This window comes from Coffea eugenioides, chromosome 8, assembly GCF_003713205.1.
Source record: "Coffea eugenioides isolate CCC68of chromosome 8, Ceug_1.0, whole genome shotgun sequence".
Classification (NCBI taxonomy): Eukaryota; Viridiplantae; Streptophyta; class Magnoliopsida; order Gentianales; family Rubiaceae; genus Coffea; species Coffea eugenioides.
In genome coordinates this window covers 22,016,857-22,030,324 of record NC_040042.1, presented here as the reverse complement: position 1 = coordinate 22,030,324, position 13,468 = coordinate 22,016,857, and the positions used below count along the sequence as shown (strand labels likewise).

The following is a 13,468-nucleotide window of genomic DNA, read 5'->3' as shown; positions in this document are numbered from 1 at the left end:
CACACATCTGGGTCGATTTTATTGCTTTTGGTAAATGACTGAGGAGTACTACAACATTACAATAGAAGATAGCTAAAATGTAAAATACAATTGAAGAGAAATGTAAACTTTTACAATAAAACATTTGTTCAGGGAACACAAGGCATTGTTTTTAGATTGCCTGAATGAATTAGGCAATGATGCAGACTCCCTCTATAGAGAAGTCATCATGTTTTAGAAAGATCTTCACCTATAACTATGCATTTCATGAGTTTGAATCTCCATGAAAAAATGATTTTCTTTTTTTGGGCAAGATTAACTAGTTTACATACCATATATATTAGGAAAATCATTCAGCATCACTTGTTGTCTTGTAATGATATGACAGTTTCAAAAGCACCAGCTAAGGCTTTCACCTTGTTCTTCCTTTGTTCTCGAAGCTTGCTTGCAGTCACCTCTATCACATTGTTGGATAATGGCGCTGAATCATTTTTCCCTTGAATCACTTCTGGTTTTGTTGTTTCCCTTTCAGGACCTTTCTTCACTTCTTTGGCAACATCCTTTGCAGAATCTGTTTCATGCTGTGAGTCAAGAACTAGGCTTCCATCACTACTTTCTTCCTTTTCATCAAAGGTTTGAGCAGCAATAGTATCCTCTTTGGTATTTTCTCCTTCCATCTTTGGGGCCTCAACTTTAGGGCCTTCTTCAACATTTTCGTCTTGATTGTTGATATTTTTTTCCTCTTTATCATGTGGATGTTCTAGTATTTTTGATTGATTGCTAGTAATTTCTCCAACCTGTAATTCATCTTCTGGTTCTTCAAGTCTAGCACCAATGTTTGCATCTTGGTCTTTCAAAATTGAGGACGACTCAATCATCTTGAATTCCTGAAGTTCATAGCTTTCTGGTTCATATTTTGTCACATTGGAATGTATCTTATCTTCAAGGACCAGAAATTCATCTGTTACACTTACATTTTCTTTTCCCACATTTAGAATGTCTTCATCAATTTCATTAATTGTTGAACCCAGATCTTCTTCTTGATGTTCAGCTACTTGTGGAAAATCAACCACAACTGGAGTATCAACTGTACCATGAGGTCTTTCAGTTGGTGGCTTTACTGAAAAAGTACTACCCTGAGTTTCTTGGTTCTTTATAGTTATGTTGCTTGTTTTCACATTCTTTGGTCTTGGATGCAGGGAGTGCTCTCTACCATCAGATTTTGGTACCTTTGATAATCTATCTGATGGGGATTTTTGTGAAGTAGTGGTTGTCTTAACACCAAAAGAGGAGGATCTAATATTTCTTTCCCTAGGATTAGGAGAAATTCGTGTTTTTTGTACATGAGATGGTGGGAGGGGCTTGTCAAAGGATCTTCTTCTAGCAAGGGTTGCCTTCTGTGCAGACTCACTGGGAGGATGCTTCTTGACATGAGACCTAGAAGCATCAAGAGCTGAACTTATGGTTGGCTTAAGATAGTTTGGAACGCTTCTTTCTGAAGTAGTTGAATCATGTCTTTTATTAGGAGAAGGCTCTTTTGAAGTGCTGGGACTTTTCTTAGAAGATGGAGAAATTCCCCTTTTTTCCTTACCTACCAAGCCTTCTTTTACCCTTGTTGCCATCTCTACCTAGCAAATTGAAAAATAACTTTTGAACCTTTGCATAATTATTTGCAAATGGAACATTCTTGAGATGGATATGTTTATGCACGGATGTACGTGAAGAAAGAAAGAGTTAAAAAATAAATAAATAAAAAACTAAGCAAATTCAACAATGAAAACAGGGACAAATAAATAGAAATACAAATTCATGACATCATCTTAATACCTACCCCAATATGCAAATTTGAACTTATCTACGGGGTTGTGGGATGTTTGCGCTATTGTGAACTATATGTAAGGGAAAATGGGAAAACACCCAAAGATTTTAAAAGCTTATAGAACCAAATTCTCTGTGAAAAAACTAAACTTATTCTCATAGAACTTGAATCCAAATGATCATGAAAATTATGCTTGGCTGTTTGAGTAGCCGGTCATAGCAATTCAAAGACTTGTACATAATCAATTCAAAGTTACTGCTGAATTTTTGTCAGCCTAAGATGGATACAAATAATTTTTCTACTTTACTCAATCAAAGTGGCTGATGGATGGTTCTCTTTCATGTATTAGATAGATCAGGATGGCATTTTACATATGACAACATTGAAGCATTCTGCCATAATTTGTGTTTTTGAAATAGGATTTCTGCTTCAAAACCCAAATATCCCAACTGCAGCCAAACATGAAATCAAAATCCTAGGATCAGCTTTGGCACATTCTAACCAAGAAAGTTGCATTTTTTAATCACAAATAGATGGATTGGTCCTTCAATTAGCAAAACTTCATTGTACAGGTAGCAGTGTATCTGTCTATCCTGGTTAAACTTGATTTGCATACTAGTACTTAGGAGAAAAACATTGAATTTAGCAACCAAATTCTTATTAATTTTTTTCCATTTACGTATATACATAGGCACTAGAATAATTTGAACAAAAATTAAACAAATCAAGAATTGGACAAGATAGTAAGCTTTACAACCAATACACAGACACAATGCAAGAGCAAAGAAAAAGGAAGAGTTATTACCTTTCCTTGAGCGAAGAGTTAATACCTTGTTGGTAACAATGTTGATGACTGCTTGAGGACTTCTTGTCGTGTATAGGAAGGAAAGAGACAAATGATTTCAAATGAGAGGATTGATAGGTAGAGGAAAGATAAGGTGATTGGAAGACTGGTAGTTTGGTTGTTTATTAGTTAGTTATATGAGCGAGAATTATGCAGAGCCCAAGGTGGGCAATGGTCCTGTGAGCACAAAACATGACATTATTTATAAGCACCGTTCTTGACTTTTTCAAAGAGAAAATTATTTACATCTGTGTTTTCCATTTTTATTGGAACCGTTTGAAAAATATTGCATGTTGGATTCCAATACTTCCATTATTTCCCTCCATCTCACAACTAGATTTTATTTTATTTTATTCGTCCAACTATTGTGTGTGTACATGCAAAAGTCTATCTTTTGCAATGCATATTAATTAAATTAACTTGCAAACAATATATTCAGGACACATTAGTGCAGAAATTATAGTTTAATCTATGTTTGCCAAATCTATTGATCAAAATAGTAAGATAATATGCAACATTTTCAAACTTTAGAAATAAAAAATGGCCCATTTGAATATCAAATTAATTTCTCAATTTTTTTTAAATTTTTGTCAAATTCTCATCCTAATTCTGCATTCCCTCTCTAACGTGCTTCTCACCCTTCTAAACTTATTTTTTGGGAAAGAAAAGAAAGGTGAGATTGGTTTGTAACGTCTATGTTTAAAATTTGGTAAGTGCATGTATAGTCGAAGTAAATAACCTGTAGTTGGCTTTAATGGAAATCAACTCGGGAAAAACTAAAAAAGTTTTAGGGCTTAATTATATTTACCTCCTTTGTCTATTGACCAAATTACAATCAACCCCCCTATGTTTTAAGAATAACACTCATCTTCGTTGACCGATCACATAATAAGAACAGCATGGTAAGTGTTCAAATCATGCCAACACCAAAATTATCCTAAATATTTTAAAATATCAGCTATTCCTAATTAAATAATTGAATCAACACTATCTGCATTTTCAACTTAGAGAAAAGAAAAAAGAAAAAAAAATTAGACAAGAAAGAAAAAAGCAAAAATGAGAGAAACAAGTAGCGAGAAAAGAGCCACCAACATGCACTCTTCTTCTCCTGGTGATCTCCTTATTTTTCCCCCCCATGCCAATAATCATAAGATTTAAACAAGAATAAATAAATTTGGCACATCGACCAATTCCCTATTGTACACATGTGGCATGCCATTCACTTTCATCACTTTTATATGCTACAAAGAGCTAGTGATAGGTAGTATATATAGTAGGCAAAATGGTTGGTAGAATTGGGGTGAAGATGGGAAAAGAGACTAGAAAAATAGTTGTTTGGTTCAATTAGGTGAGGATGATGTGATAACCCAAAAATTTTTAAATTGATAACAACATGGACAATAATGATAATAGAAAAAGATAAGGAGATATCTTGATAATTGTCAAGGAGTCATTAGATGGGTCGGGATCCTCTCAATTAGTTTTCTCTCCATTATTTTCTCCATTTATTGATATCTAAAATTTTATAACTCAATAAAAAAAAGAATAAATTTGGAATAGTATTGAAAACCTCCCCTAAGTTTTTTTACAATTGCAGCCACCTTTTTCTGAGGTTTGAAAAATTACAAAAACCCCCATTAAAAATATATCTCTTGTCATATAAGCACAAAAAATTCAACGAATATCCCATATTGCCCTATTTGATTTGTAAAACTAATTAAACAATAAAAGAAATCAAATAGGGCAATATGGGATATGAAATCAAATATGACCGTTGCCTATTAGGTAACAATTTCAAGATATTTCTTTGTATGAAATTTTGAACCATGTTTGAAGACATTTTTTTTGGCACGTGGACATTTTATTTTTGGTAAGGTAATTTATGAAGATACTCCTTTTTAACAAATGCGTCCATATTGGTTAATTCTTTCTTTATAGAGTTAAGAAAAATGTCTATTTGGTGGAACTAAGAATAGAATATAATATACTAGATATATAAGATGAGGCTAGAGTTTCTAAATTAATGAGATAAGTTTTCCCATTTTTTCTTTTAAACTCATTTTCACTTATGATTTGTAGAGTTTGTAAAGATTATTGTAATCTTTCCATAACATCAAGAGATGTAACATTTTAAATCTTGGTGGAGGTGGTCAGAATCATCAGAAACCTCAGAGGTTTCTGAAATTATTCCCATAAAATTTCATATTTACAAAAGTAGTTGTGTGACGACTCCACCTCCCCCTAGGGTGTACCTTAAGATTTAACGGACCGCTTGCCTAACTCTCGCGAGGATTCACTTAAAATCTCCCAATCAATAGCATTAACTTTAAAGTAAGCATTAAAACACCACAATTAAACATTACAAACCATCCAACATTCCAAGTCATCCATACTTATGTGTACAATTAAACGTATTAAAATACAAGTTGTTGAATCAATTCACTAAGTACAAATAGGATGACAATTTACTTAAAGCAAAGACTTCAACTCATGGACTCACTATTCCCTGATTCCGTGTTTCCAACCTTTGTTAAGAAAAACAAACTAAAGAGTTGAGCTTACACCCAGTGAAGTTTCCCAAGCAAGCAATAATCAACAAACACTTAACACGTAACCAAAATTAAGCAAAAAAAAAAAGAACACTTCATTGAATAAAGTAAAGAACATTTCACTGAACAATCACTTTCAAAAGGATATGGTGCTTGAAATAGAGCCACTTCAATGCACTACACACTTCGCTGAACTTCTCCTTATAATCTCCAAAACAGTAAACACTTCTGTCACTTAGATGGCCATATTAGTAATCTGCTATTCCATGGTAATACTCGAGCATAACAATACACTTATTCAAAGCTACCATACTATCCGACCAAACCCTTTGTTGGCTCGAATATTTCGATGAATAGAGGGTTTTGGGACCCAGTTCAACTGGTGCAGTAAAGTACACACACAGCTTACAATCATGCATACTTACAGTAACACTTGGTCAATTATTAACCTTTAAGCTCAAACTAAGACAGGTGCGATAACGTACACTCCTAACTTAGAAGGTGAGGGATAATTGAAAATACTTCACAATAAAGCACTAGCAAAATCATATAAACATCACTTAAGTAACACATAGGCAATTTAAACACACAAATGTGAAAACACTCACCCAAATAGTTAGAGTTCACTCCTCGATGCTTGGTCTCTCTTCTAGTTAACCCTCGGCCATGAGATATTTGTAAATTTATTAGATTATTATTTAAATTTCCTAAAGATTGGTAGCTTAATATTCCTATGAACTTTCTTGGTTTTTATGCTATATTTTGGATGACGTTTCACAAGTAAAACTATTATAAGATGGTTTGAAACAGTTTTCCAGCAATGGGTAGTCAAGTTTCTTCCTTTAGTTTGCTATTTTCTTATTTAAACTCCCTCAAATTCAAGGTACATTTGACTATCATTCCGTTATAGATCATTTTTGGTTAAACTAAGCTAAAATTTCAAGAAAAACTCAGCAATTCAATCAAAATCATCCCAACAACCCAAATCTGCCAAAACAATTCCACATACTCGACCAGCTCCCATTTCTTACTCTAAGATTCAATCATTTCCTCCCAAATCAGGACAACCACACTATACAGAGTAAGACAGAAATCTATACGAATAGGGATGTTTTTGATCAATATATGCATAAATTTTAGGTTGCAAGATGAAATCTAAACTTGAGAAAACACAACAGCATTCTCGGTTGTAAGCTGGGATTTCCAGCCATATCTCTCCACCAAAATTTTATTCAATGCATCAAACATCAACCAAACTCGACATGCATTCATATAAGCATTGCAATAAGACCATGTAACTTCAAAATCCAGCAAAAAATTCTCATCAAATTCCAGTTTTAAACAAAAATCTCAACTAGTGCTCCATCGGACAGGCTAGCAAGTGTCTGACAATCATGCAGTCCTTGTATGGCAATTTCAGCCCCATTAGTCGAGATTTTACCAAGAAAAAAACTAACATGCAGCACTAATTAAAGATTATACTGAACATATAACATGAATTTCCCAGCTAAATGTTGAATTCAAAGCCTAAATTATTGACTTTGAAATAGCCCATATTTGTTGATTTTTGGCAAACATTTCTTAGTCCCACATCGGGTAGCTTAGCATTTGAGAGGTTGCTTGAGAGCTATTTTTATAGCTCTAATAGCTCTCAAGCCTCTCAATTGATGTACCAAAAACAAAAGAATTACCCAAAAAGGATTTTGTAATTCTTTTGTAATTTTTTCTTCTCCTAAATTATAAAAGCAGGCTGCTTGAGTGGTGCTCGGAGATTAGGCAAAATTTGTCGAACTCCGTTATCAATTTTTCGGGTGTGTTCTTTCCTTATCTCTTTTATTTATTCCGCACTTATTTAATAATTTCTTTTTTATTGTAGTATAGTATTCAATATATTTGCCTACATTTGTCGGGTTTATTTGTAGTATTTTATACGATTCATTTGGGGGTATTTTCTTATTCGTGTATACGTATTATTTATGTATACACAGATCTAGTTGTGATAATATACCGTGTACGTAAATTCTGTCTAAAAGACTGGATTTTAAGTGGGACTGCTTGTGACCCCTCCAGCCTTTCCTGAGAATTTACTTGGAATGGTAATTTTATCTAAGGAGATTGTTTCGACGATCTTTCCTAGAAATTACTGAATCGGTTTAATCACTAGTTGTATTTTTGAGTGAGAAATTGCCCGATTTCCCCAACAAGTGGTATCAGAGCCGAAGGTTCATCCTTTGGCTTTTTTGTAGTTTGTTATATTGAATACTATTATTTGAGTCTGTAATGGCATCTGACAATTCCATGTCAAGAATTATATCTGGGGCATCGGCTTCCTCATCCACATGGTCGAGGATTCCAATGTCAAGTTTGAAGGTGGCAGTGGAGACATTTGACGGTACTAGCCATTTCGGCATGTAGCAAGGCGAGGTCAAGGATTCCCTTTTCCAGCAGGGTCTTGACATTGCCATTAAAGAAAAGAAACCAGATGACATAGAAGAGAAGGAGTAGAGTACCATAAATCGGTTGGCATGCGGAACTATTCGATCGTATTTGTCCAGAGAGCAAAAGTATGTTTTCAAGAACGAAACTTTTGCATGGAAATTATGGAGGGCATTGGAGGAAAAATTTCTGAAGAAGAGTGGTCAGAATAAACTCCTAATGAAGAAAAGATTGTTCCGATTCGATTACCAACCAGGTACTACTATGAATGAACATATCACTATATTTAATCAGTTAGTAGCAGACCTGTTAAATTTAGATGTAAATTTTGAAGATGAAAATTTGGCTTTGATGTTGTTGTCGTCCCTTCTTGATGAATTCGAACATTTGGAAATTACATTACTTCATGGGAAGGAAAATGTGTCTTTAGATGCTGTATGTTCTGCTTTGTATAGTCATGAATTGAGAAAGCAGGATAAAATGAATAATAAAGTAGCTACAGCAGATGAAGCGTTAGTGGCAAGAGGTCGTCAACAAAGCCAATCAAAGGGGAGAAGAGAAAGGTCCAAATCGAAAAGCAGAGTTGCCAAAGATGAATGTGCTTTCTGTCGTGAAAAAGGGCACTGGAAGAAAGACTGTCCAAAATTAAAGAAGAAAGGGAAAGCTCCGCAAGGCGTAAATGTTGCAGAATGCAAAAGTGATGCGGAATCAGATTTCTCTTTGGCTGTATCACATTTGACATCCCATTCAGATGAGTGAATTTTGGATTCATCTTGTACCTACCATATGTCTCCCATGCGGGAGTGGTTCTTTGAATTTGAAGATTTTGATGGTGGAGTTGTGTACATGGGAAATAACAATCCATGTAAAATAGGTGGGATAGGTTCAATCAAGCTGCATAATCATGATGGATCCACTAGAATCTTGAAGGATGTTCGGTACGTGCCGAATTTGAAGAGGAATCTCATCTCCTTGGGGCTCTTGGAGTCAAAAGGCTTGGAAGTGAAGATGCGAGATGAAATTCTTAAAGTAACTTCGGGAGCACTTGTGATGTTGAAAGAAGTGAGGAAGAATAATCTGTATTACTACCAAGGTAGTACAGTTGTTGGGACAGCAGCAGCAACAACATCTTCCAGTAGCAAGAAGGATGCGGAGGCAACAAAGTTGTGGCACATGAGATTGGGACATACTGGTGAAAAATCCTTGCAAAATTTTGCCAAACAAGGATTATTGAAAGGTACAAAAGTTTGTAAATTAGAATTTTGTGAGCATTGTGTTTTGGAAAAACAAAAAAAAAGTGAAATTTGGCACTGGTATCCATAATACCAAGGGTATTTTGGATTATGTGCACTCAGATGTATGGGAACCTCCCAAGACTCTATCTCTTGGTGGCAGGTATTATTTTGTCACTTTTATTGATGATTTTTCCAGAAAAGTTTGGGTGTTTACTATGAAGAGCAAGGATGAGGTGCTAAGGATTTTCCTTAAATGGAAAGCTCAGGTTGAAAACCAGACGGGAAGAAAGATCAAGATCCTCCGAACAGACAATGGTGGAGAATACAAGAGTGATCCCTTCCAGAAGATATACCAAGAATGTGGCATAGTTCGGCACTTCACAGTTAGAAAAACACTGCAGCAGAATGGGGTGTCAGAGCGTATGAACAAAACACTAGCGGAGAAAATACGTTGCATGCTGCCTAATGCTGGGTTAGGCAGAAAGTTTTGGGCTAAGGCTGTGACATACACTCAACATCTTGTTAATCGCTTGCCATCATCTACAATAGGTGGCAAGACTCCATTAGAGACATGGTCTGGAAAACCTGCAACAAATTATGATTCTTTATGTATTTTTGGTTCTACTGCATATTATCATGTAAATGAATCAAAGTTGGATCCACGTGCAAAGAAAGCTCTCTTTATGGGATTTAATGCTAGAGTTAAGGGATACCGTTTGTGGTGTCTAGAAGCAAAGAAGACTATTATCAGCAGGGATGTTACCTTTGACGAATCTGCCATGTTGAATAAGGTAACACAAGATGGGACCAGCAGTACTCCGCAACGGGTGGAGTGTACGCCGAAACAGGTGGAGTTTGAACAAATAATGGTGAGCCCAGCAAATAGCACCATCAGTGACTCTCCCATGGCAGAAGAGGAGTCAGATGAGGAAGAGGTTTCAACCCAAGAACCTTAACAGCAGCAAGAGTCAATTGCCGTCAATAGGGCAAGACGAGAAATTCATAAACCTGCTCGTTTGGTTGACATGGTAGCCTATGCACTTCCAGTTATTGATGATGTTCCATCCACATTTTCTGAAGCAGTTCGAAGTACAGAAAATGATAGATGGAAAGATGCAATGGAAGAAGAGATGCAATGGAAGAAGAGATGCAATCTCTTCAGAAGAACAAGACGTGGAAGTTGACACAACGATCGAAGGGCAAGAAGGCAATTGGATGCAAATGGATATTTGCAAAGAAGGAAGGATTTCCTGGCAAGAATGATGTTTGCTACAAGGCAAGATTGGTGGCTAAAGGCTACGCTCAGAAGGAGGGAGTTGATTATAATGAGGTATTTTCTCCAGTTGTTAAACATTCCTCTATTAGAATTTTATTGGCCTTGGTAGCGTAGTTGAATTTGGAGCAAGCTCAACTTGATGTGAAGACCGCGTTCCTTCACGGTGACTTGAAAGAGGAAATCTATATGTCTCAGCCAAATGGATTTAAAGTTGCTGGTAAAGAAAATTGGATTTGTAAGCCGAGCAAATCGTTGTACGGATTGAAACAATCACCGAGGCAATGGTACAAATGATTTGACCAGTTTATGATGGGCCAGAAGTACACAAGAAGCAAATACGATTACTGTGTGTATTTGCACAAGTTACGAGATGAGTCCTACATCTACTTACTCTTGTACGTTGATGATATGCTGATAGCATCGAAGAGCCAAGTTGAAATTGACAAATTGAAGACTCAGTTGAGTAAAGAGTTCGAGATGAAGGATTTGGGAGAAACCAAGAAGATTCTCGGCATGGAGATAAGCAGGGATAGAATGAAAGGCAAGTTTTATCTGACGCAGAAGGAGTATTTGAAGAAAGTACTATAACGTTTTGGCATGAATGAAGATTCAAAACCTGTAAGTACTCCATTTGCTCCTCATTTGAAACTTAGTAGCCTATTATCTCCAAAGATGGATGAAGAGCGAGCATACATGGCGAAAGTCCCGTATGCTAATGCAGTTGGTAGCTTGATGTATGCAATGGTGTGTACGAGACCCGACATTTCACAGGCAATTAGTGTAGTAAGCAGGTTTATGCATGATCTGGGCAAGGGTCATTGGCAAGCTGTGAAATGGATTCTACGGTATATCCAAAATACCATAGATGTTGGATTAGTATTTGAGCAGGATAATCACTTGGTCAATGTGTAGTTGGATATTGTAATTCTGACTATGCAGACGATTTGGATAAGCGACGTTCTACAACTGGCTACTTGTTCACGTTTGCTAAGGCGTCAGTTAGTTGGAAGTCTACTTTATTGTCAATGGTGGCTTTGTCTACTACGGAGGCAGAGTATATGGCGATTATAGAAGCTGTGAAGGAGGCAATTTGGCTTTAAGAATTGCTTGAAGACTTGGGAGTTGGTCAAAAACATATCGACGTGTTTTGTGACAGTCAGAGTGCTATTCACTTAGCAAAGAACTAGGTCTTGCACGCAAGAACAAAGCACATTGATGTTCGCTATCACTTTGTGCGGGAAATTCTCGAAAAAGAGGAGATTTTTCTCCAGAAGATTCGGACTACAGAGAATTCTGCAGATATGCTGACCAAGGTGGTTACAAGAGCCAAATTTGAACATTATTTAAAGTTGGTTAACATCTTGCACATTTGAGTTGGCGCCTGAGGGCGCAAATTTGGAAGCACCGTAAGGACCGTTTGATTTTTTGTTTGGGTGAGAAGATTTATATTTTTGGGTGGGATTAGAAATTATGCCAAGGTGGAGATTTGTTGAATTCAAAACCTAAATTGTTGACTTTGAAACATCCCATATTTGTTGATTTTTGGCAAACATTTCTTAGTCCCACATCAGGTAGCTTAGCATTTGAGAGGTTGCTTGAGAGCTATAAATTAGCTCTCAAGCCTCCCAATTGATGTACCAAAAATAAAAGAATTATCCAAAAAGGATTTTGTAATTTTTTTGTAATTTTTCCTTCTCCTAATTTATAAGAGCAGGCTGCTTGAGTGGTGCTCGGAGATTAGGCAAAATTTGCCGAACTCCGTTATCAATTTTTCGGGTGCGTTCTTTCTTTATCTCTTCTATTTATTCCGCACTTATTTAATAATTTCTTTTCTATTGTAGTATAGTATTCAATATATTTGTCTACATTTGTCGGGTTTATTTATAGTGTTTTATACGATTCATTTGGGTGTATTTTTTTTATTCGTGTGTACGTATTATTTATGTATACACGGATCTAGTTGTGATAATACACCGTGCACGTAAATTCTATCTAAGAGACTGGGTTTTAAGTGGGATCGCTTGTGACCCCTCCAGCCTTTCCTGGGAATTTACTTGGAATGGTAATTCTATCTAAGGAGATTGTTTCGACGATCTTTCTTGGGAATTACTGAATCGGTTTAATCACTAGTTGTATTTTTTAGTGGGAAATTACCCGGTTTCCCCAACACTAAACTCTTAGAAATTTTGGACAAAAGGTTGAGAAACCAAGCTTTCTTTCCTCTCGGCCAAAGCTAGAAATTCCAACTGGAAACCAGCTATAAAACTCAAGTTTTCAACATAGGAACTCATATGCATCATCTTATAAACGTTATGCAGGACATAAAGCATGGATTCCAGTCATAATCTATCAAAATTTTTGGAGTAAGGAACCGAAACTGTAGCTTTTACTCTTGTTTTGCTGTCCAGAAAATTCCAGCTTTTGAGATTGTTTTAAAGTCAATTTTTTCTTGCTTTTAACTCCTCAACTAACAAATGCACGACTGGATTAGGAAGATGAAAGTTATTTGAAGTGAGTTTTTAACCAAACTAAAAAAATTTTCTAAAGAAGAAGCTGGAAATTTCCAGCTTCATCTTGTCGGTCTGCATGCAGAGTCAAAACAAGAACTTCAGCAAGATTTTTTTCATTTTCTTACACTTATTCTACTTGAGTTCCTGCCACATATTGCATGTATGCCAAACTATATAAACTTGGGAGCATATATAATGCATGAAGTCACAATCTAACAGGTTTTGGAAGGCAAACATCCAAAAGTTTGCAGTTTAACAACATTGGGTAATATGTGAGAGCCTTGAAAAAAAAAATAGACATATACATATATACATGTTGCATTTGCATTTTTGACTTTTAATAAATTTTATTATTGTTGATTCTTAATTAAGTATGTAAAAATAATTTTTAGATTACAAATAATTCAATTGTGCCAAAATATTAAATTATTTGATTATTGCCAAGTTAAATTAATATTTCTTGATGTAGATTATGTTAATGCTTTAATATTAAATCTTTGAGTTTGGATAGCTAATTTTAAGTGTTAATAATGTTAAGTGTTAACGGGAACTTTAGTATTAAGACGAAATCGTTTTTAGATTAGGACCTTCATAATTATTTTTAGGACAATGAAGTCTCGATAATTGAATTCTCGCAAGATTAGTGCTTCAGTAGGCTATCGAATTTCATCTGGGGTAAATTTTGGAGTTAGATTAGAATTGAAGACTTAAGTGGAAATTCGGATGATATGTTAAAAGACTAAAATAACCTCCACAATCTCGGAAATTGCCATGCAACCACCAAAGCTTCCTCGGCCAACCTTAAAAACCAACATTTCCA

General features: G+C 35.6%; 1 protein-coding gene across 1 annotated transcript; it reads right to left on the bottom strand.

Moving 5' to 3' along the window:
• Positions 1-338: 338 nt before the first annotated feature.
• LOC113780411 lies at positions 339-1,601 on the bottom strand. The gene has a single exon (XM_027326214.1). It carries the CDS (start codon positions 1,599-1,601, stop codon positions 339-341), a length of 1,263 nt encoding a protein of 420 aa, XP_027182015.1.
• Between the last annotated feature and the right edge of the window lie 11,867 nt (positions 1,602-13,468).

Bases quoted from the DNA above. Each gene is read 5' to 3' on its own strand.
- LOC113780411 (XM_027326214.1), bottom strand. From the start codon at position 1,601: ATGGCAACAAGGGTAAAAGAAGGCTTGGTAGGTAAGGAAAAAAGGGGA.